Source organism: Heterodontus francisci, chromosome 27, assembly GCF_036365525.1.
Source record: "Heterodontus francisci isolate sHetFra1 chromosome 27, sHetFra1.hap1, whole genome shotgun sequence".
In the NCBI taxonomy this organism is placed as follows: domain Eukaryota; kingdom Metazoa; phylum Chordata; class Chondrichthyes; order Heterodontiformes; family Heterodontidae; genus Heterodontus; species Heterodontus francisci.
In genome coordinates, this window is record NC_090397.1 from 45238879 (window position 1) to 45262007 (window position 23129).

Genomic DNA, 23129 nt, shown 5'->3' on the forward strand with positions numbered 1-23129 from the left:
AGGATGAGGGTGCCACCCCTCACAATGCACCTTTACAATCCTTGGCGTCCTTGGCTACTCCAAGAGTGGGAGCCTCTGTGCAGCAGGGCCAAGTGACAGAGGCTGCCCAAGCAATGATACAGGTGCAGCAGCTTCTCGAGATACTCCCACGGGCACCTCCATAATATGGTCGCTGTCATGTGCATCTCAGCCGCAAGCAGAGACAAGTGAGCAGTTTGCCTCCACCACCTCCGAGGCTACAAGGGAAGTACCACATAGAAGTGGCTGAGTGCGGAGGCCAGCACATTCCACGGAGCACTAATTGGGTCACTGCAGTGTCTTCTAATTGTATCTGTGCACTGTTTTCTTTTTGAGCATAATGTTAATAATGACACTTTAAGCCACATGTCTGAGACTTCTTTTACTGATGCCGGGACAAAGAGCTATGAGGTGGTGAAGGCGATCAAAGATTTCTTAATAGTGATGGCGAAGCCTTTGGGCAAATGTGGTTCCTTCATTGGTGGTAAGAGTTTAGATGTTTCAGGCTGCATCTTCCATCCATATGTTAGCACAGGTACCTCAGAGTGACTGGCATACCATGCCCTTCATCCTGGGTCAAAGGAGATCATTTGAAATGTTCCTGAATAAGATGATCCCTGACACTCATGGCATCCAGATGAAATCTTCATGCCCTGCACAGTGCCCCACCACCTCCCTGTGCAGCTGGTACACGTCAGTGTTCTGCATCCTCCCCCTCCTCCTCTGCCACCTTCAGCCACTCCTCTTTCTCCAATGAGCTGTCTGCATCCAGGGTCTCACCATCCTCAAGGTCCACACCTCTCTGGAGGGCTATGTTATGGAGAGCACAGCAGACCACCACAATGACAGAGACCCTTGCAAACGTTTATTGCAGAATGCCACCCGACTGGTCCTGGCACCAGAACCACATGGCCGATGGCCTGCTCAATGGTTGTCCTAGAGAGCAGGTGGCTTTGGTTATAGTGTCTCTGTGCCTTCATCTGGGGGTTCTGTAGAGGTATGAGTAGCCATCTCTTCAAGAGGTATCCCTTATCCCCAGGATCCATCCGCAGACTTTAGGAGGGTGGAGTGAAAAGGTGCAGCAGTTTGGACTGATGGAGGATGAAGGAGTCATGGCAGCTTCCAGGAAAGCGAGCACAGACATGCAGGAAGCTCCTGTTGTGGTTGCAGACCAGTTGCACGTTGAGGGAGTGGAAAACCTTCCTGTTGATTAATCTGACTAGGCGGTCACAGAGTACAATCAATTATGTCCTGCACCAGGGGGAATCCAGCGATGGCGGCAAAACCCATTGTCCTCTGTGCCTGCAATGCCTCAACTGTTGTGAACTGAATGTACTGTCCAGCCCTGGCAAAAAGGGCATCAGTGACCTGCGAGATGCAGTGGCGTGCAGCTATTTGCGAGATGCCACCAAGGTCCACAGCTGATCCTTGCAAGGAGCCAGAAGCGAAGAAGTTCAAGGCCTCAATGCCTTTGATGGCTACTGGCATGGCATGGCAACCAATAGTGCGACGTCTTGGACGAGGAGGGCACAGACATCTGTGACCATATGTCTGGAGAGTCGTAATCTGCTGCGGCACAGGTTCGCGGTCATGTCACAGCAACTCTTCTTCGACAGCAGATCCTATGCTGTGGATAAGGCCTCCATGTTCTTCGTGCCCCTTGTTCCTCTCCCTTGCTCCCCTGATGCCCGCGGCTCTTGCCTTCCTGCAGAGGTTATTGCTCCCCATGCCACTGGGCCCAAAATCTGAGAGTCATGCTCCATTGCCAGCTGCAACATTCCTTGTGATCAGGTGACCCTCCCAAATGTCCTTGGCAGCCTTGCCCCCTGCTCTTCACCCCCACAATGCCAGAAGTGAGATAACCCCTACATTGCCCGAGCACTAACTGCCTACTCTCCCCGCCACCTGAACTGTCAATGGCTGAATCTCCATCTGCCCATTCACACTTTCATGGGTCTGAGGTAATTCTCCAGGACAGCCATGATTGGCTCCCCACTGTGTCAACGGCCGAGTCCACATCTGTGCATTCACCCTTTTATGGGTCCAAGGTAATTTTCTAGTACGGCCATGACTAGCTCCCCACTGTGTACCTAGTGAGCCCCAGATAGTGCATGCAGCCCGTGCACCCCTGTAAAAACCTCAACACCTCTCCAGAACCACCACCACCTCCCCACCTCCCCCCCGCACCCCACCCCCCACCGCCCCCCAGTAATCAGCTCTTAATGTGCTCCTCAACCACCTTAATTATCCTCAATCGGGGATCGGATGGGCTCGTTGAACATGGCTGCTACCTTTACTTTTGGGACCCATCCGCCACCATTCCCGCCCCTGGTGGGACCCAAAAATTCAGCCCAATGTTTCAGGTCAATGACCTGTCATCAGAACCCAATTTTTCTTTCCACAGATGCTGCCTGACCTGCTGATTATTTTCAGCATTTTCAGCCTTCAAAAGGACAGCAATTTGATTGTTCTGGAAATTTTCTTGGGGAATCCAGTGACACAGGGGATGCTAACTGAAGAACTTGGTTTTGTTTAGTTGGTGGTTGGCAGTTTTCGCTAAACAGTTGAGGTGCGTGAGCGACGGACAGCGCTGCATGGCTGCCAATGAGGGTTGAAATATGCAATTTTGGCATGCTGGGGTGGTGTAGCAATATCCAAATGTGTTCAGCCTTCATCTTAATAGATCAGTTGAAACGAGCGATTGAAAAGAATAGGCGCTATTGGCGTAAAATGGAGAGATTACGAGAGTTGACCATGAGCCAAAGATCAATTGAATGTCCGGACGCTGTGTTCAGAAATGGCAGGCTATAGAGCGTAAGGAAGGCAAGAATCAGAGTGCAGAAGCAAATATGTAGAGATTTGTCGATTAAAGACATTGAAGGCATTAAAGACATGAAGACATTGCTTTTTTGAAATAAACTGGAGCACACTATCAGAAATGGAAGACTTCAGTCAAGATTGTCACCACCCTTTGAGAGTGTATGCAGCAGGCTTGCTCTGCTGAACAGCTGGATTGCAAAAAAAACCTTTGCAAAGTTGTTCCCCTGACTCTGGCAGTGGGTGTATCGGTCTTGATTGCTGACAGTTTAAAACCTCAAAGCTTTTTTCAAAAGATTTTGCATTTGTTTTATTAATAATGCAGGTATTTTGTATCATGTGGTGAATATGGTGACCTGATCGCCATAAGTTTGGCAAGCATCGAAATTCGGTTCGACAACACTGCATTAGTATATCTGGGAGTGTGTTCCATATGTTGATCAATCCCTGTGTGAAGAAGAATGTCCTCATACATCAGCTCTAAATGTGCCCTTCACCAGTTTGAATCTAGGCCCCCTTGGCCTAATCTCACAGTTTAATTTAATATTCTGAATTTCCCCTTTCCATGCCTCAACTACCTTGTATACTTCTATCAAATGATCTCTCAGATGCCTCCGTTCCAGGCTGAAAATGTCATGTTTCTGCAATCTTTCCTCATACATCAGATCTCTAACAGTAATGACAGATTTAGTGGCCCTTCTCTGTATTGTATTCAGTGCTTGAATGTCTCTCATTGGTCCAGAATTGGATGTATTCAAGGTGTGATCTAACCAGAGTACTATACTGGTTCATAAGTATTTCCTATAACATTTCTAAGGTTTTGGCAATAGATTTTGATGGCTCTGTTGATTGTTGTTGTATTGATTGGAAATATTTAGTGCAAATCTATTAAGACTGCTAAGTCTCTTCCAGCTGCATCCTTAGTTATTTCACCACCGTTCATGGAGTACTTGTGTCACTTATTTTTCCTTCCTATATGTAATACTTTGCACTTATCCACATTAAATTTTATCTGCATTGGTTCTGGCCATGTACTTAATTTGTCCAACTCATTCTGTAATTTTTGAGTTGCTTCCTCAGTTTCCACTACCCCTACTAATCTGCTAACATCAGTAAGTTTGATCATTGGCATTGCATTTCTGATCCCAGGGAACAGTAGTGGTTCCAATAATGAGCCCTAGGCACCCACTCAGTACTTCCCCATCTCTAACGTAACTCTTCCGCTGAGTATGTGTTGGTTTCTGCCCTACAGACAAGTTTCTTAAACATTCCCAGGGTTCACCCTGCATCCCCAACATTTTGATTGACTAACAGTGGGTAATTTTCAACTTTAACACGTGGGCAGTAACCTGGGAGAGCAGATCCCCTGCTGTTATAGAACCTAACCAGTTTTTATTCCCTCGATATCATAGCTTCTAATGTGGAATATTGTCAAATGCTTTTTGGTACACTATGTTGTGCGTCTTTCCACAGTTTGATTGAGATGGCACTTTTTCAAAGAGGTTCGTCAGACAGATCTTCCCCTTCTGAATCCATGTTGGCTACTGTTTACTATAATTGTACAAATCAAGTTTACTCCTGATAATCAATTTCATTTTTGTACATCAAATAGAAGCAACTGTTTTGAGACCACATTGGCTTGTTTCTAACAACTGTTATCTTCCCAATGTCCAATGATTCCCTCATAATAGTTGTCAGTGCCTTAAAATCTCCTCCATAAGCTCATCTATGTGATTTATTTGTTTTGATGCCTGTTAGCTGGTTTAGGGCTTCCATTTCATTTATACTGAAGTCACTGATGTTACTTTAGTTATCTCTGGAGAGGGCAAATTGCTCATTTCATCTTTGGTGAATACTTGGAGGAAGTAATGATTCAAAATATTAACTGTGTTCATTTAGTTTCAATTGTTAGTGACTTTTATAGCCTCTTGTCTGACTATCCTCTTCTGTAGTAATACAGGATGATTTCTTTACTGTTAGGCATATGAGTGAGGCAGGTAGAGGGATCCAGGAGATAGTGTTGCAGGAGCCTCAGCCCTTGTCCTTGTCCAACAGGTTCGAGATTCTTGCTCCCTGTGTGGACGAGAGCAGGGACTGTAGGGAGGATGAGCAAACTGACCATAGTACGTTGGTACAGGGAGCCATTCAAGTGGGGGGAGAAAAGCCAAATGTAGTCGTAATCGGGGATATTATAGTTAGGGGCATAGACACTGTTCTCTGTGGCCAGGATTGAGAGTCCCGAAAGCTGTGTTGCCTACCTGGTGCCAGGGTTCAGGATATCTCATCTGGGCTGCAGAGGAACTTGGAGTGGGAGGGGAAAGATCTAGTTGTCATGGTCCACGTAGGTACCAACGATATAGGTAGAATGAGGATAGAGGTTCTGCTGAGGGAATATGAGCAGCTAGGGGCTAAATTAAAAAGCAGAACCAAAAAGGTAATAATCTCCGGATTGCTACCTGAGCCACGAGCTAATTGGCACAGGGTCAGTAAGATTAAAGAGATAAACACGTGGCTCAAAGATTGGTGTGGGAGAAACGGGTTCGAATTCATGGGACATTGGCACCAGTACTGGGGAAGGAGGGAGCTGTTCCGATGGGACGGGCTCCACCTGAATCATGCTGGGATCAGAGTCCTGGTGAATCACATAACTAGGGCTGTCGATAGGGCTTTAAACTAAACAGTGGGGGGGAGAGTTCAGTTGCATAGAAAATTAAGAAGTCGAAATTAAAGGAGAAGGTAGGAGTGCACATTAGTGATGAGGCTGATTGCTACCAGAAAATAAAAGTTGGGAAAGAACGTGTGAACGTCATATTGCACCAAGGAATTGTACAAGAGTAGGAAAATTTGATAATAGAACAAACTTAAACTTTGTATCTGAATGCACGAAGCATTCGGAATAAAATTAATGAGTTAACAGCGTAAATAGAGATGAATGGCAATGCTTTAGTGGCGATTACTGAGACGTTGTTGCAGAGAAACCAGGTTTGGGAATCGAATATCCAAGGGTACTCAGTATTTCGGAAGGATAGACAGGAAGGAAAAGGAGATGGTGTAGCTTTGTTAGTAAAGGAAGAGATCAGTGCAGCAGTGAGAGATGATATAGGCACTGGAAATCAAGAATTAGTCTGGGTCGAAATAAGAAATAGCAAGGAAAAGAAGTCACTGGTGGGAGCAGTAGTTCCACTGTAGGGCACAGTATAAACCAGGAAATACTGGGGGCTTGTAAGAAAGGTATGGCAATAATCATGGGTGATTTTAATATCCATATGGACTGGATTAATCAAATTGGCAAGGGTAGCCTCGAGGCAGAGTTCATTGAATGTATTAGAGATTGTTTTTTGGAGCAATATGTTGTGGAACCAACCATTGAGCAGGTTATTCTAGATCTGGTATTATCGAATAAGGTGGGATTAATTAATGATCTCATAGTTAAGGAACCTCTAGGGAAGAGTGATCATTGCACGCTAGAATTTCAAATTCAGTTTGAGGGTGAGAAACTGGAGTCCCACACTAGTGTTCTGGATTTAAATAAAGGTAATTACATAGGCATGAGGACCGATTTGGCCCTCGTGGACTGGGCAGGAAGACCAAAAGGTGGGACAGTTGATGAGCAGTGGCAGATGTTTAAGGAGATATTCAATTCCATCAACTAAAATATATTCCAGAGAGGAAGAAAGATTCTAAGAGGGGGAAAAATACCCATGGCTAAGCAAAGAAGTTAAGGATAACATAAAGACAAAAACTAAGGCATATCATATTGCAAAGGCCAGTGGCAGGCTGGAAGATTGGGAAACTTTTAAAGATCAACAAAGGGTTACTAAAAAAGTAATAAAAAGAACAAATGTAAATTATGAATGAAAACTAGTGCAAAATATAAAAACGGATAGCAAAAGCTTCTATAAGTATATAAAAGGGAAGAGAGTAGCTAAAGTGAATGTTTGTCCCTTGGAGGATATGACTGTGGAGTTAATAATGGGGAACACAGAAATGGTAGAGACACTAAATCAGTATTTTGCCTCAGTTTTCACAGTAGAAGACACTAGTACCATCCCAATGGTAACAGGTAATGCAGAGGTTATAGAAAGGGAGGAACTTAGAACAATCATCATCACTAGGGAAAAAGTACTGAGCAAACTATTGGGATTGAAGGCAGACAAGTCCCCCAGAGCCTGATGGCCTACATCCTAGGGTCTTAAAGGAAGTGGCAGTGGAGATAGTGGATTCATTGGTTATAATATTCTAAAATTCCCTGGATGCGGAAAAGTTCCAGTGGATTGGAAAAATGCTAATATAACGTCCTTATTCAAAAAGGGAGGGAGGCAGAAAGTAGGAAACTATAGACCAGTTAGTTTAATCTGTCATTGGGAAATTGTTAGAATCCATTATTAAGGAAGTAATAACAGGACATTTAGAAAGTCAAAACGCAATCCATCAGAGTCAGCATGGTTTTATGAAGGGTAAATCGTGTTTGACCTATTTGCTAGAGTTCTTCAAAGCTGTAACAAGCAAACTGGATAATGGGGATCCTGTAGATGTAGTATATTTGGACTTCCACAAGGCATTTGATAAGGTGCCACACAAAAGGTTAATACACAAGGTAAGATCACATGGGGTTAAGGGCAAGGGGATCAAAGGGGTAAATTTTTCACACAAAGAATAGTGGGTATCTGGAATGAGCTGCCAGAGGAGGTGATGGAGGCAGGAACCGTAGCAACATTTAAGAGGCATCTGGACAGCTACTTGAATGAGCAAGGCATAGAGGGATATTGAATTAATGTAGGTAGGTGGGATTAGTATAGATAGGCATGATGGTCAGCATGGACGCGGTGGGCCAAAGGGCCTGTTTCTATGCTGTACGACTCTATGACTCTAATTTATTAGCTTGGATAGAGGATTGGCTAACCAACAGAAAACAGAGAGTCGGGATAAATGGGTCTTTTTCTGGTTGGCAAGATGTAACTAGTGGGGTGTCACAGGGTTCGGTCCTCGGGTCCAAACTATTTACAATCTATATTAATGACTTGGATGCAGGGATAGAAGGTACTATAGCCACATTTGCAGATGACACTAAAATAGGTGGGATACTAAGTTGCAATAAAGAAATAAGAAACATTCAAATGGATATGGATAGGTTAAGTGAATGGGCCAAAATTTGGCAGATGGAGTTTAACATGGATAAGTGTGAGGTTATCCATTTTGGTCGGAAGAATAGAAAGGCAAATTATTATCTAAATGGAGGGAAACTTCAGAATGCTTTGGTGCAGCGGGATCTGGGTGTCCTTGTGCATGAATCGTAGAAAACTAGTTGGCAGGTGCAGCAGGTAATAAGGAAGGCAAATGGAATTTTGGCATTTATTGCTAAAGGAATAAAGTATAAAAGTAGGGAAGTATTGCTGCAACTGTACAAGGCATTGGTGAGACCGCACCTGGAGTATTGCATACAGTTTTGGTCCCTTTTCTTGAGGAGGGATGTAGTTGCATTGGAGGCAGTTCAGAGGAGGTTCACTAGATTGATTCCAGAGCTGAGAGGTTTGTCTTATGAAGAGAGACTGAGCAGTTTAGGCCTTTACTGTCTAGAGTTTAGAAGAACAAGAGGAGATCTAATTGAGCTATATAAGATGATTAAGGGAATTGACAAAGTAGACGTAGAGAGGATGTTTCCTCTGGTGGGGCAATCTAGAACAAGAGGTCATAGTTTTAGGATATGGGGTAGCAGATTTAAAACAGAGATGAGGAGAAATTACTTCTCTCAAAGGATTGAGAGTCTGTGGAATTCACTACCCTAGAGTGCGGTGAATGCTGGGACGTTGAGTAAATTTAAGGAGGAGATAGACAGCTTTTTAATCAGTAATGTGTTGAAGGGGTTTGGAGAACGGGCAGGAAAGTGGAGCTGAGGCTGAGATGAGATCACCCATGATCGTATTGAATGGCAGAGCAGGCTCGAGGGGCTGAATTGCCTGCTCCTGGTTCTTCTATTCTTATATTCAAAGAGGTGAGTTTTAAGGAGGCTCTCAAAGGAAGAAAAGGGAGGTGGAGAGGTAGTGAGGTTTTGGGAGAGAATTTCAGAGTGTAAGGCCTTGACAGCTGAAGGCACATCTACTAATGGAAAGGTGAAGGGCGTGTTCTCGGAGTGTTGCAGGACAAGTATGCTAGTGGTAGGGAGGGGCAAGGCCAAGAAGAGATTTAAACACAAGGATGAGAGTTTTAAATTGGAGCTCCCACTGGGAGTTAATCTTGCAATCTCTTTTCCATCTCGCTCATCCCTCCTACCGCAGACGCCATGGACACTGTCAGTGGATCCACAATCAGTGCCCCTTTCTGCATCTCCCTTCAGAATATCCATTCACTTGCAAACAAGGTCCTTGCCATTCATGGTACTGTGGATGAATGATTGCATTGACAACATGACCTTGATGGAAATTTAGCTAATATTACCCCTCTTATTATGTCCTTACTTGACTCAGTGTCGATTTAGATCTGATTACCCTTCCATGAAGCATCTTGGGACTTTTTCCTACAATAAAGGCAATATACAAATGCAAGTTGCTGTTGTCATTATCATCTTGGCTTTCTTTTTATTTATTTATTTTTATTTATTTAGAGATACAGCACTGAAACAGGCCCTTTGGACCACCGAGTCTGTGCCGACCAACAACCACCCATCCATACTAATCCTACATTAACCCCATATTCTCTACCGCATCTCCACTATTCTCCTACCAACTACCTACACTGGGGGCAATTTATAATAGCCAATTTACCTATCAATCTGCAAGTTTTTGGAGGTGGGAGGAAACCGGAGCACCCGGCGGAAACCCACGCAGACACAGGGAGAACTTGCAAACTCCGCACAGGCAGTACCCAGAATTGAACCCGGGTCCCTGGAGCTGTGAGGCTGCGGTGCTAACCACTGCGCCACTGTGCCGCCTGTCTGGAAGCACAAAATGTTTTTTTGGTATCAGGCTTAAGTTAATTGCTCTTTTTATTCATAGATATCTAGGCTTTGATAGAGACCCTTTACACCTTTCTGGAATACGTTTGATTTTTACCCTTTTCATCATCTGTTTAAATATTTCACACTGGTAATTTACAGTTCTATTTGACAATTTTTCATTCCATTTTATTTGGGAAATGTGCCTTTTAATACTTTTTAAATGTGTTTTTCCCCAGTTAAGTTCCCCAGTCCTTGACTTGTTTTTCCTCCTCTTACAATGACTCTTGTTATGCTGTTGTCACTGTTTCCCAAATCTTCCCTGCTGTTAGATTGCTTACTAGCTCTGTTTCATTACTCAGAACCATGCTGAGAGTTCTGCCTCTGATAGTGGCTGCATATCCTCTCAATGCACCCAAGCCTCACAAAGGATTGAGTAATTGATCCTGGTTGTCTCTGCAATGTTTACACTCAGAGAATCATGGCCACAACTACTCAAAAGGTTTGCAGCACCCCAAATCTTCCTGCCACCACAGTTGTCCTTCCACTCAAAGAGCATTTTGTCACAGGTCAAGCTTACAAAGTAAATATTACACAACTTACACAATCATCAAGGGGAAACAGATGAATTTAATTTTGTATAAGCACGTGAATAGATTGTATTATATTTATATAATTTAGGGATACAGCACTGAAACAGGCCCTTCGGCCCACCGAGTCTGTGCCGACCAACAACCACCTATTTATACTAATCCTACATTAACTCCATATTCTCTACCACATCTCACCATTCTCCTACCTACACTAGGGGCAATTTACAATGGCCAATTTACCTATTAACCTACAAGTTTTTGGCTGTGGGAGGAAACCAGAGCACCCGGCGGAAACCCACGCAGACACAGGGAGAACTTGCAAACTCCGCATAGGCAGTACCCAGAACTGAACCCGGGTCACTGGAGCTGTGAAGCTGCAGTGCTAACCATTGTGCCACCCCAGAGCACTGGCCTGGGTTCTAGATTACTAGTCCAGTGACATTACCACTATGCCACATCTCCCCGTGCTTGTGAATCTTCATTTTGGTTTACTGGAAGTGCACGCCAGATGAGAGCAGGATCTACTAAATTATGATATGTCTCACTGTTGAATGGCCTGCTCACACACATCTCGGCTCATGCATGGTCATTTGAGGGTGATCAAATGGTCATCAAAGCATTGTAGGGTGTCTTCACCCATGTAGCCATACCTCAACAATGAGGTAAGTCAAAGCCCCCTGGACAGAAGGGGAAGGATAAAATTGTAAGAAAAAGAATCTTAAGGTTTTTGCCGATCTTATACTGCCATCCTATGTTAATGCCTTACTTCTATCAAAGGTACTTGTCATCTAAGGTCAATGATACTTTTCATTTAAGGATTTACTTTAAGTAAACATTTTGATATAGCTGAACACAAAACTACACCATCGTTAAACAAAAAATATAGCACATATGTACAGACAGATGTGTATTAATTCCAGTTCTTTATCGTATAAAATGTATTTCAACTCACAAGTTTGTTGCATCTTTTGGAACTGCATCCATTTCATCCATGTATTAAATGCCACTTTTAATTTGTTCATTCTATACATATTGTCAGCCTGTAATGCATCTTGTAATATTTTCATCTGCTGTCTTCTTATGTTTCTGATATACATCTTCCATCCACTGAAGTAAAAAAGGCAGAAATTTTTTTTTAAATGCTTGCAAAGGACTTATCTAGCAATGAATAAGAGAAAACGTAACACACAAACACTACCAGAAATAGGAGTAAACCTGAGGATTGGGAGGATTTTAGAATACAGCAAAGGAGGACGAAGAAACTCATAAAGAAAGGGAGAATAGAATATAAATGTAAGCTAGCAAAAAATATAAAAACAGACTGTAAAAGCTTCTACAGGTACATAAAAAGGAAACGTTTGGCTGACAAACGTGGGTCCATTACAGGCAGAGTCAGGAGAATTTATAATGGGGAATAGAGAAATGGCAGAGAGGCTAAATGATTACTTTATGTCTGTCTAGACTGAGGAAGATACAAGAAATCACCCAGAATTAGAGATCCAAGAGATTAGGGGGAATGAGGAATTGAAGGAAATTAGTATTAGAGGGTTGTACTGGAGAAATTAATGGGGCTGAAGGTTGATAAGTCCCCTGGACCTGATATTCTACATCCCAGAGTGTAGAAAGAGGTAGCTATGGAGATATTGGATTCATTGGTGATCATCTTCCAAAATTCTATAGATTCTGGAGCAGCGCCTGCAGATTGGAAGGTCGCAAATGTCACCCCACTATTTAAGAAGGGAGGGAAGAGAAAACAGGGAATTACAGACCTGTTAGCCTTACATCAGTCATTGGGAAAATGCTAGAATCTATTCTAAAGGATGTGATAAATGGACACGGATAATAATGATCTGATTGGGCATAGTCAACATAGATTTATGAATGGGAAATCATATTTGATGAACCTGTTGGAGTTTTTTGAGGATGTTACTAACATAATTGATAAAAGGGAGTCAGTGGATGTGGTATACTTGGATTTTCAGAAGGCTTTTGATAAAGTCCCCCACAGGCGGTTGGTTGGCAAAATTAAAGCACATGGAATAGGAGGTAATATACTGGTGTGGATTAAGGATTGGTTAACAGGCAGAAAGCAGAGAGTAGGAATAAATGGGCCATTCTCGCGTTGGCAGACTGTGACTAGTGGGGTACCACAGGGATCAGTGCTTGGGCCCCAGCTGTTCACAATATATATCAATGATTTGGATATGGGGACCAAATGTAGTATCTCCAAGTTCGCGGATGACACAAAACTAGATGGGAATGTGTGTTGTGAGGAATATGAAAAGCAGCTTCAAGGGGATTTGGACAGACTTAGTCAGTGGACAAGAACATGGCAGATGGAATATAATGTGGAAAAATGTGAGGTTATCCACTTTGGTAGGAGGAACAGATGTGCAGAGTATTTCTTAATTGGTAAGAGATTAGAAAGTGTAGATGTACAAAGGGACATGGGTGTCCTTGTCAATAAGTCACTGATAGATAACATGCAGGTACAGTAAGCAATTAAGAAGACTAATGGTATGTTAGCCTTTATCGCAAGAGGATTTGAGTACAGGAGTATTGAAGACTTGCTTCAATTGTATAGAACCTTGGTTAGACTGCTTTGGAGTACTGTGTGCAGTTTTGCTCCCTTTACCTTAGGAAGGATATTATTGCCATAGAGGAAGTGCAACAAAGGTTCACCAGACTTGTTCCCGGGATGGCGGGACTGTCCTATGAAGAGAGATTGGGGAAACTGGGCCGGTATTCTCTAGAGTTTTGAAGAATGAGAGGTGATCTCATTGAAACCTACAAAATACTTAAAGGAATAGACAGGGTAGATTCAGCTAAGATGCTTCCCCTGGTTGGGGAGTCTAGAACCAGGGGACACAATTTCAAAATAAGGGGAAGCCACTTAGGACAGAGATGAGGAGAAATTTCTTTACTCAGCGGGTTGTGAATCTTTGGAATTCTCTAACCCAGTGGGCTGTGGAAGCTCAGTCATTGAGTATGTTTAAAGCAGAGATTGACAGATTTCCAAATATAAATGACATAAGGAGACATGAGGATAATGTGGGAAAAAGGCATTGAAGTTGATGATCAGCCATGATGATATTGAATGGCGGGGCAGGCTCAATGGCTGAATGACCTACTCCTGCTCCTATGTTCCTAAGTTCCTATGAACCTAGCATGATATGACCTACATTGTTTAGCTTTAAAGCAGTTGTTTTTTTTAACTATTTTCAGCTAAGCTCCATCAAAACTTCCCAATGGTTTTGGCATTCTATTAGATGTGTAGACTGAAAATGTTAATCAAAGAACTAAACTGTGTACTGCAGTGGACATCACCAGAAAACAAAGAGAAATCAAAAAGGATCTCACACAAAAGCAGTCCTCCTCTTCCTTCAATGCACAGATGCTTATTGCATGGTTTCAGCACATCTTCAGACCAGAAGAGACTTTGAGTAAAAATGTAAATGAGTTTTCCCAATAGTTCTTCAAATGTTACTATCAGTAACTAAGTGCAAGATTTTACTGCAGGCTTCAGAACCCTAGCAATTTTTGTTTTGTTTCAGATTTCCAGCATCTGCAGTAATTTGCTTTTATTTCAGAACCCAACAGTCAGGCTCAGATGGGGGTCAGAAACCTACACTATGTAGGAAACAGTCACTCAGCTTTCATTTCCCCAGAAGTGGCCAATTAATGGCAAGAGCGCATGCTCGCCATCCAATTAAGGATGGTGGGGGGCTCTCAAAGCTGGAGGGCCAATAGGAGGCTCCCCAGTTTGAAAGCAGCAGCAGGATACCATGGCAGGCAAGTGCAGGAGAGGGTGCCCAAAGATGGAGGTGCCCTGTCTCCAACATTTTCAAATTTAAATTTAAAATTAAAGTTAAAAATAGCCTTTGCAGCCAGGCCAGCAGTGTGGTGGGGTGGCAGGAAGCCCTCTACGAGGCGGTCTGTGACTGCTGCTGAATCCAGTCAGGCAGGCAGGATCTCAAAGCCTGCCTGGAACACTGACCTGCTGGTCTGCCGCTAGGAAACTGCCTCCAGGCAGCTGCATTGCCCCTGCCACCTGGAGGCTGACTGGAAAATCCCAGTTGGCCTTTGACAATGGGCCTTAATTAGTTCAATTGGTGACCTGCCACTTGCGGGAAGATAGTCCTGCTGCACCCCCATCCCACCTCCAGGAAAATGGTCTGGGGCAGGATGGAGCCGGGAAACCAACAAATTTTTAAGCACCCACATGCCCGCCTTCAGCGGGTCCTACAAATCTTGCTCTAACTCATACAGACCAGAATGATCCAGATTTGATCGTTATTTGTTCTGGGATGAACATAGCAATTGGTGGCATACGACCATACAAATTAGGAGCAGAAGTAGGCCATTCGGCCCGTCGAGCCTGCTCCACCAATCAATAAGATCATGTCTGATCTGTTTCTGTCTCGAATTCCACACTCCCATCTACCCCCAATAATCTTTGATTTCCTTGCCTAACAAAAATCTATCTACCTCCACCCTAAAAATATTCAATGACCCCGCCTCCACCACTTTCTGAGGCAGAGAATTCCAAAGTTGCACAACCGTCTGAGAGAAAAAATTTCTCCTCGTCCCCGTCCTAAAAGGGCAACCCCTAATTTTTAAACAGTGCCCTCTTGTTCTGGACTCACCCACGAGAGGAAACATCCTTTCCACATCCACCTTGTCAAGACCATTCTGCGTCTTACATACTTCAATCAAGTCTCCCCTCACTCTTCTAAACTCCAATGAAAACAAGCCCAGTCTGTCGAACCTTTCCTCATAAGAGAACCTACTCATTCCAGGTATCAATCTAGTAAACCTCCTCTGAACCGCCTCCAAAGCATTCACATCTTTCCTTAAATATATAGACCAAAACTGCGCACAGTATTCAGATGTGGTCACACCAATACCCTGTATAACTGAAGCACAACATCCTTACTTTTATTTTCAATTCCTCTTGTAATAAAGGATAGCATTCCATTAGCCTTCTTTATTACTTGCTGTACCTGCATACTAACTTTTTGTAACTCATGCGCTGGAACACCTAGATCCCTCTGCACCTTGGAATTCTGCAGTCGTTCTCCATTTAAGAAATACTCTGCTTTTTTATTCTGCCTGCCAAAGTGAACAACTTCACATTTTCCCATATTGTACTCCATCTGCCAGATTTTTGCCCACTCACTCAACTTATCTGCAACCTCTTTATGTCCTCTTCTCAACATAGACTCCCACCTATCTTTAAGTCATCTGCAAATTTAGCTACCATGCCATTGCTCCCCTCATCTAAGTCATTGATATAAAGTGTAAAAAAGTTGCGGCCCCAGCACAGACCCCTGCAGGACGCTACTCATCACATCCTGCCAATCAAAAAAGGACCCATCTATGCATACTCTCTGTTTTCTGCCAGCCAGCCAATCTTTTATCCATGCTAACATGTTACCCCTACACCATGAACTCCTACTTTGCGCAATAACTTTTTATGTGGCACCTTGTCAAATGCCTTTTTGAAATCCAAGTACAGTATTTCAATCGGTTCCCCTTTATCCACAGTGCATGTTACTCCTTCAAAAAACCCCAATAAATTGGTTAAACATGATTTTCCTTTCACAAAACCATGTTGACTATTCCCGATTACCTTGAGTTTTTCTAAGTGCCCAGCTATAGATCGATTCTAACACCTTCTCCACAACTGACACAAGCTAACTGGCCTATAGTTACCTACTTTCTGCCTCCCGCCTTCTTGAATAGAGGGGTTATATTTGCTACTTTCTACTTATACTTTGCTACTGTGACATAGTGGTAATGTCACTGAACTAGTAATCCTGAGGCCCATGCTAATGCCATAGGGACACAGGTTCAAATGTCACTATGGGCAGCTGGTGGAATTTAAATTCAATTAATTAATAAAAAATCTGCAATTGAAAGTTAGTCTCAGTAATGGTGTCATAAAAATATCGAGTGTCATAAAACCCCATCTGGTTCACCACTGTCCTTTAGGGAATGAAATCTGCTGTCCTTAGCTGGTCTGGCCTGCATGTGACTCCAGACCCACAGCAATGTGGTTGACTCTTAACTGCCCACTGAAATGGCCTCGCAAACCACTCAGTTGTCAAGGGAAATTAGAGATGGGCAACAAATGCTGGCTTTGCCAGCGACATCCACATCCCATGAAAGAATAAAAAAATTGGTTTTAGTATTTCCTGCATTATAGAGCCATAGGGTAGAATTTTCCTGTCAGGCTTAAATGTGGATCAGAAGCCTGCACTCTGTGTGAAACACTATTTCAATGTGATTTTTCCTGCGGCGGCCAATTAATGGCTAGAGGGCAGGCTCGCCATCCAATTAAGGACTGCGGTTGGGCTCTCAAAACTACAGGGCCAATCAGAGGCCTTCCAGCTTAAAAGGAGCAGCAGGCTGTGATGGCAGGTAAGTAAGGGAGAGGGCGCTTCAAGATGGAGATGTCCTCTCTCCAACTTTATTGAATTTAAAACAAAAAATGGCTTTTGCAGCAAGACTCTCTAGAAGCCGTCTCCGGGCAGTTAAACTGGCCCCGGGCAGTTGGCTTCTGTTAACAGGCATTAGGTCGTTAACTACTTTAATCAGCTACCCACCACATGCGGGTGTGTAGCCCTACTGCCCCCACATCCTGCATGCGGAAAAATGGCCCGGAAATTAGATGGAACCGCGATGCCGGCACGCAGACCGGCAGCAAGATTTTTAGCGCCCATCCACCTCTGATCCTGGCCCCAGTGAGGGCTAGAAATCAAGCTCATAAAGTGAGCTAACATTCCTGCATTGTTATCCATGACCTCTTTTCACTCCACCCTCCCTCCCTTTCCTGTCTGCCTCTTCCCTTCTCCTTCTCCCCATACCCCACTCCTTTCTTCTCTGCTCCCAAAATCCCTGTCCCTCCACTCCCACTAAATTTGTGCCCCCAAAAGTCTGGAATTTTTAGCTCAGCATGTCACCCGTTTTTTCAGCAGTGGACAAAAAGAGGGGAGGTGGGAAAGCAATAAACACATTAAACTGATTTTTGCTTCAACTTTGAAAGAAAGAATAACTACCTAAAAAGCTTGCAGCACCCCAGATCTTCCACAAGGAGAGCATTTTGTCACAGATCATGCGTACAAAGTAAATGCAGCACACCTTACACAGTCAGCAAGGGGAAGCCGATAAATTTAATTTTGGGTAGCATTTTATAGCACCTTTCTCAACCTCAGGCTTTCCCAAACTGCTTTACAGCCAATGAAATACTTTTGAAGTGTAGTCACTGGTGTAATATAAGAAACATGGCAGGCATTTTGCGCATAGCAAGCTCCCACAAACAGCAATGTGTTAATGACCAGATTATCAGTCTTTTTGTTAATTGAGGGATAAATATTGGCTATGATACTGGGGATGACTCCCCTGCTCATTTTTGAAACAGTGTTATGGTAGAGAGCAGACGGGGCCTTGATTTAGCTTCTCATCCAAAAGACAGCACCTCTGACAGCGTAACACTCCCTCACTACTGCACTGAAATGCCTAGATTTTTGTGCCCAAGGGCAGGATTTTGTCCCTGATGTTGGGTCAAATGGGGGTCACAACCCCACACTGTATAGGGAAACAGTCATCCGGCAGTGATTTTTCCTGAATTGGCCAATTAGTGGCCAGCCGGTAGGCTTGCCATCCAATTAAGAACAGCGGACAGGGGATCAAATCTGGTGGGTCAATTTGAGACCCTCCAGCACTGAAGAAACAGCAGCTTGCAGTTCACGTAAGAGAGAGAGAGAGGACGCCTCCATTTTGAGGCACCCTCTCTCCAACGTTTAATTTAAAAATGCTTTCAGCAGCCAGGCCACCAGTATGGGGGAATTCTTTCACAGGACAGCCTGTGGCCGCCGATAAAGCCAAGCAAGTGAGGAAGGCCTCAAAGCCTGCATAGAGTGCTGGCCCCACCAAGACTGCTGCCAGGAGACCACCTCGAGACAGCTGGCCTAGCCCCCAGTTGGCTTCTGGCAACAGGTCTTTAACTATCAGGGTAGCCCTGCCCAACACCAATCCCACCTCCAGGAATATGGCCCGGGGGAAGGTTGGAGCTAGCAAACCAGCACACTGGCTGGCAGCATGAATTTTCATGCCTGCCCATCTCTGGAGTGGAACTTGAAGACACAACCTTCTGACTCAGAGGCAACAGTACTAACACCGTGCCACAGCTGACAGATAGCAACACACTGTGAATAAACAGGTTCTATTTGGCACTGCAAGGGCTGGTTTCAAACAACCTTCTGAGAAACGAAATCATAATATTCTTTGATCCACAGAACATTATTCAAAGCCAAAGACATTGGGGGAAAAAATTCATTCACCTGGCGCCACTTCAAGCAGTGCTATGCAGACTACATCGATTATACCCCAGGCACGGACAGCAACGTGGGCTGCTACCTGCGGAGTATGCATGGCGTTCTGCGATTATATTAATAAGGAAACCTGCTTGGGCCTTGCAGGTAGTGTTCAGCAGCACTGTTTGTCCCTGGAAATCAATGTAAGTCTGCGAAGCACTGCTTGAAGTGGCACTGTGTGAATTAATTCTTATCCCAATGTAACATGAGCAAAGGAAGAATGTAACCTCCTTTTGTACGTTTTTGTGCTAAAATTCTGCATCATACATTATTTATGGTAACAGAATATTGTTGCAGTACTTCAGTATAGTAATGATTGCTTCTACTTAACTTGTGCAATTACTACTTGTTTTTTGACTTTATTGGGACAGCTTGACACAACAGGCAGCACAGTGGCGCAGTGGTTAGCACCGCAGCCTCACATCTCCAGGGACCCAGGTTCGATTCTGGGTACTGCCTGTGCGGAGTTTGCAAGTTCTCCCTGTGTCTGCGTGGGTTTCCTCCGGGTGCTCCGGTTTCCTCCCACATGCCAAAGACTTGCAGGTTGATAGGTTAATTGGCCATTATAAATTGCCCCTAGTATAGGTAGGTGGTAGGGAAATATATAGGGACAGGTGGGGATGTGGTAGGAATATGGGATTAGTGTAGGATTAGTATAAATGGGTGGTTGATGGTCGGCACAGACTCGGTGGGCCGAAGGGCCTCTTTCAGTGCTGTATCTCTAAACTAAACTAATTCCCAAAGAAATAGGTGAAACAGAATCTGCTGAGGGGAAAGAGGAGAGATGAAGACAGGAATGCAAATCTTTGTTGACGGGGAGGAGAAGAGAACTGATAAACTTAAGAGTGCTGCCCAATTATAATATGTGCTTTTTTGGATTGCTGCTGGTTTCCATTTCTGTTGCAAGAAATTTGCTCAGATTCTCAGCACTCCATTTCCTGTCAGGGCGAATTTTGAAGGCTCCTGCGCAGTGAAAAGAATGTGATAGCACTCCAAAAATCACAGATTAAGACTTATTGCCCTGTTTCTGTCAATAACACTTTCTTGGGGTCCGCAGCTTCTGTGGCTGCCTGAACACTAGGAGAAGACTAATAAACTTATGCAAATTGGAGTCTTATGACATTCATGCAGATGTTATTTTTGGTGACTAAACTAGTTGTATGGGGGGGCTAGGACCACTCAGCAATCCTTGGTGCTAAAGGCCAGAATCAGCATTTTAAGAACCTGCTTTAAAGGGACAAACACCTGAAGACAGGTGATGAAATTCTTAGCTGAGTGGTGTGGAAAAATTTGCAACTTCAATACTGAGTATAAGAGTCGTGTGAAAATTCTAAGCAAAATCCCTTTGCCTTCAGGGAGAGTGAGTTAGGAGAGTAGACATGGGAATGTTTCAAGCAATCCGATTATAGGCACTGGAGGATGAAGATGGCAAGAGAAGCAGCAGCACCAACAGCAGAATGAGCATCAGGTGCTGAATGTCAGAGTACCACATAGAATGGAGGTTGTGCAGTCTCTACCCTTCACATAGGGCTGAATTTTACGAGGGGAGTTGGGACCCCGATGTCGGGATAAAAAGCGGGTCTGGAGCCTGCACTCACTGGCAGCGGAACTTGCTCAGCAGTTTTACCACAGGCAGCCTGCTAATTAATTGGCTGCCTTGTGGGATCGCCATCCAATTAAGGATGGTGGGTCAGCTCCTGATGCTGCTAGCCCTGTAGTATAATGTGATGTTGGTTGTTGCTAGGTATGTAAATAGACTGTAAGCATCATTACAGGATGCGATGTCACAGAATGTACAGAGCCTCACGTGAGGAGTATTGTAGTGGCAGCCTTGGATGATAAACATTAGTAAATAAACTCCAGTTACTTTAACCCACAGACTACTATCTTTATTCGGTACAAAGAGTATAGTATCCCAGATATTACATGATGGCAGAGGAAAAGTGATCGTAGAAGAGAAGAAACGATAACAGAAAAAATATTGAAAAAACAGAAGATGGAAAGATCATTGTTCTTGCTAGAGACCTTTGAGCGGGTCGCAGGTCTGAATCAAGCTGAGGCATGGCTGAAATGGATCTAGAGGTTCGAGAGGTACCATTCTGCATTGGGTTTAGCTCAGAGACCAGACAAAGAGCAGGTCAGTACATTGTTATAGGCCATGTGGGGGTGTGCAGACAACATTCTCATAACCCAAGGAATCGATGAGAAGCAAACTACTTAAACTGAAGTCATGAAAGCTATAGAAGAGTATTTCAAGATCAGGAAAAACATTGTTGAACAGGCAAAATTTAATAAGTGCACCCAGAGAAAAGGGGAAAGTGCTGAATCAGTAATGACCTCTCCAAGATCACTGAAGATTGCGAGTATTGAAGCATGTGAGAGGAATTGATTTGAGATAGGACCGTAGTCGGACTTATGGACAATGCACTGTCAGATCAACTACAGTCAAGGGAAGACTTAAGTTTACAAAAAGCCATTCAGCCAAGCAGACAGTGGGAGGTTAGAAAATACAACAGACCCGTGGTTTGATGGGACGGGGAGAGTCCGATCTTGAATACATCAGACTCGGTGGAGTTGGTGAAAAAAAAATGAAACAGAATGGTGCCAAAAAGCCCGATAGGCAGGAAAGGTATCCAGAGGCAACAGCACTGAATTGCAGTAGGTGTTGCCGGAGAGACATTGGGAGAAAAATTGCTCAGCCAGGGAGATGGAATGTTTCCTATGTAAAAAAAAGGAACATTTCCAGTCGATGTGTCACAGCAAGAAGCAAAATGCTGCAGACCAGCAAGGGACAAATCGTTTAAACAGGAGAATGAAAGCGGTACAAGATAAGCAAACGATTGAAACTCCTTTCTTAGGAGGAATACAAGGACCAACTGAAAATTGCTGGACAGCAGATATCATCATGGTAGGAGGAAATAAAACTAGCCTTAAGTTAGACTTGGGAGCAGTGGTTTCTGTTCTATCGGATAAGAAACCATGGCTAAAGAAGGGAAGCTTTAGAACAACAAACAAGAAGCTATATGGGCTTGGAGGCACAGAGCTGAAAGTTATAGGGGAACTGAGAACAACTTTGAGATACAAGAATAAAGAGATTCCCAAAACGCTGTATATTATTAAGAATTAGAGTTGTTCATTACTCAGCAGGAACACATGTGTCGACCTATAACTGAAATGTAGGGGAGAGGAAATTAAGGGACAAGAGTACCAGCCAAGAGATTTTAGGACTGATTTCCCAAAGCTATTTAGAGGATTGGGAAAATTGAAGACAGAATATCCCATAAGTCTAATAAAAGAGACAGAGCCTGTGTGTTTATTCACACCAAGAAAGGTCCCACACCCACTCCTGGAGAACCAAACAGTGATAGCAGCAGTAACTAAACAAACTTGATAGTGTTCTGGAATAAAATCAGAAAGCGCTGGAAATAGAGAGGCCTGAAACGTCAACTCTGCTTCTCTCTCCACAGATGCTGCCTGAACTGCTGAGTACTTCTAGCACTTTCTGGTTTTATTTCAGATTTCCAGCATCCTCAGAATTTTGCTTTTATTATAGATAGTATTCTGGTATGGTTCCAGTAAAGAAACTAGATGGATCCATAAGAATCTGTGTCCACCTCACTTAACAAAGCAGTAGAGAAAGAGCTCAACCCAACAGCATTAATGGATGAAAGTTTAGCAAAACTGGGAAAAAGCTCCATATTTACAAAATTAGATGCAAACTGTGCATTCTGGCAGTTACTATTGGATGAAGAATCTAAAGTGTTGACAACATTTATAACACCTTTTGGGAGATTCTGTTTCAACAGGTTACCTTTTTGTTATTTGGTATTACAGAACGTAAGTATTGTTGAAAATAGAGACCTGTTGTTGAAGCTTTTTGTCTTGTATTCATCAGGACAATCCACATGAATATTAATGTAAAGGAAAACAACAACTTTATAATGTATGAGAGTGCTGATTGGTTGACAAGTAAACTCTGATTGGTAGATGCGTTGCCATGGAGAATGCACCAGTTTACGGTAACTGACAGTTAACTGCCAATCTTTGTTTGAAATTTAAACCAGGCAACCTGACTCTGATTGGTCAAGGCATTGCCCTGAGGAATGAACAACAGAAAGAACATGTGCAAACATTGTACCTGTTTCAGCTAAACAAATAAGTGACAGCCATTTGTTGGGTCATTCCTCAGGGCAATGCCTTGACCAATCAGAGTCAAGCTGCCTGGTTTAAATTTCAAACAAAATTTGGCAGTTAGCTGTCAGTCACCATTCTCCATGGCAATGCCTCTACCATTCAGAGTTCAGCACTCTCCTCTCATAAAGTATAAAGTTGTTGTTTTCCCTTACAGTGGTATTCTTGTGGATTGTCCTGATGAGTGCAAGACGAAAAGTT

At 43.5% G+C, this 23129-nt stretch overlaps 1 protein-coding gene across 1 annotated transcript in view; it reads right to left on the bottom strand.

Moving 5' to 3' along the window:
• Nucleotides 1-23129, bottom strand: part of fbxl13 (F-box and leucine-rich repeat protein 13) — a 447713-nt gene that overhangs the window by 392194 nt on the left and 32390 nt on the right. The window contains exon 6 of the mRNA XM_068059249.1: nt 11312-11466. Within this exon, the coding sequence (XP_067915350.1) occupies nt 11312-11466 (155 nt within the window). The remainder of the gene's footprint in view (nt 1-11311; nt 11467-23129) is intronic.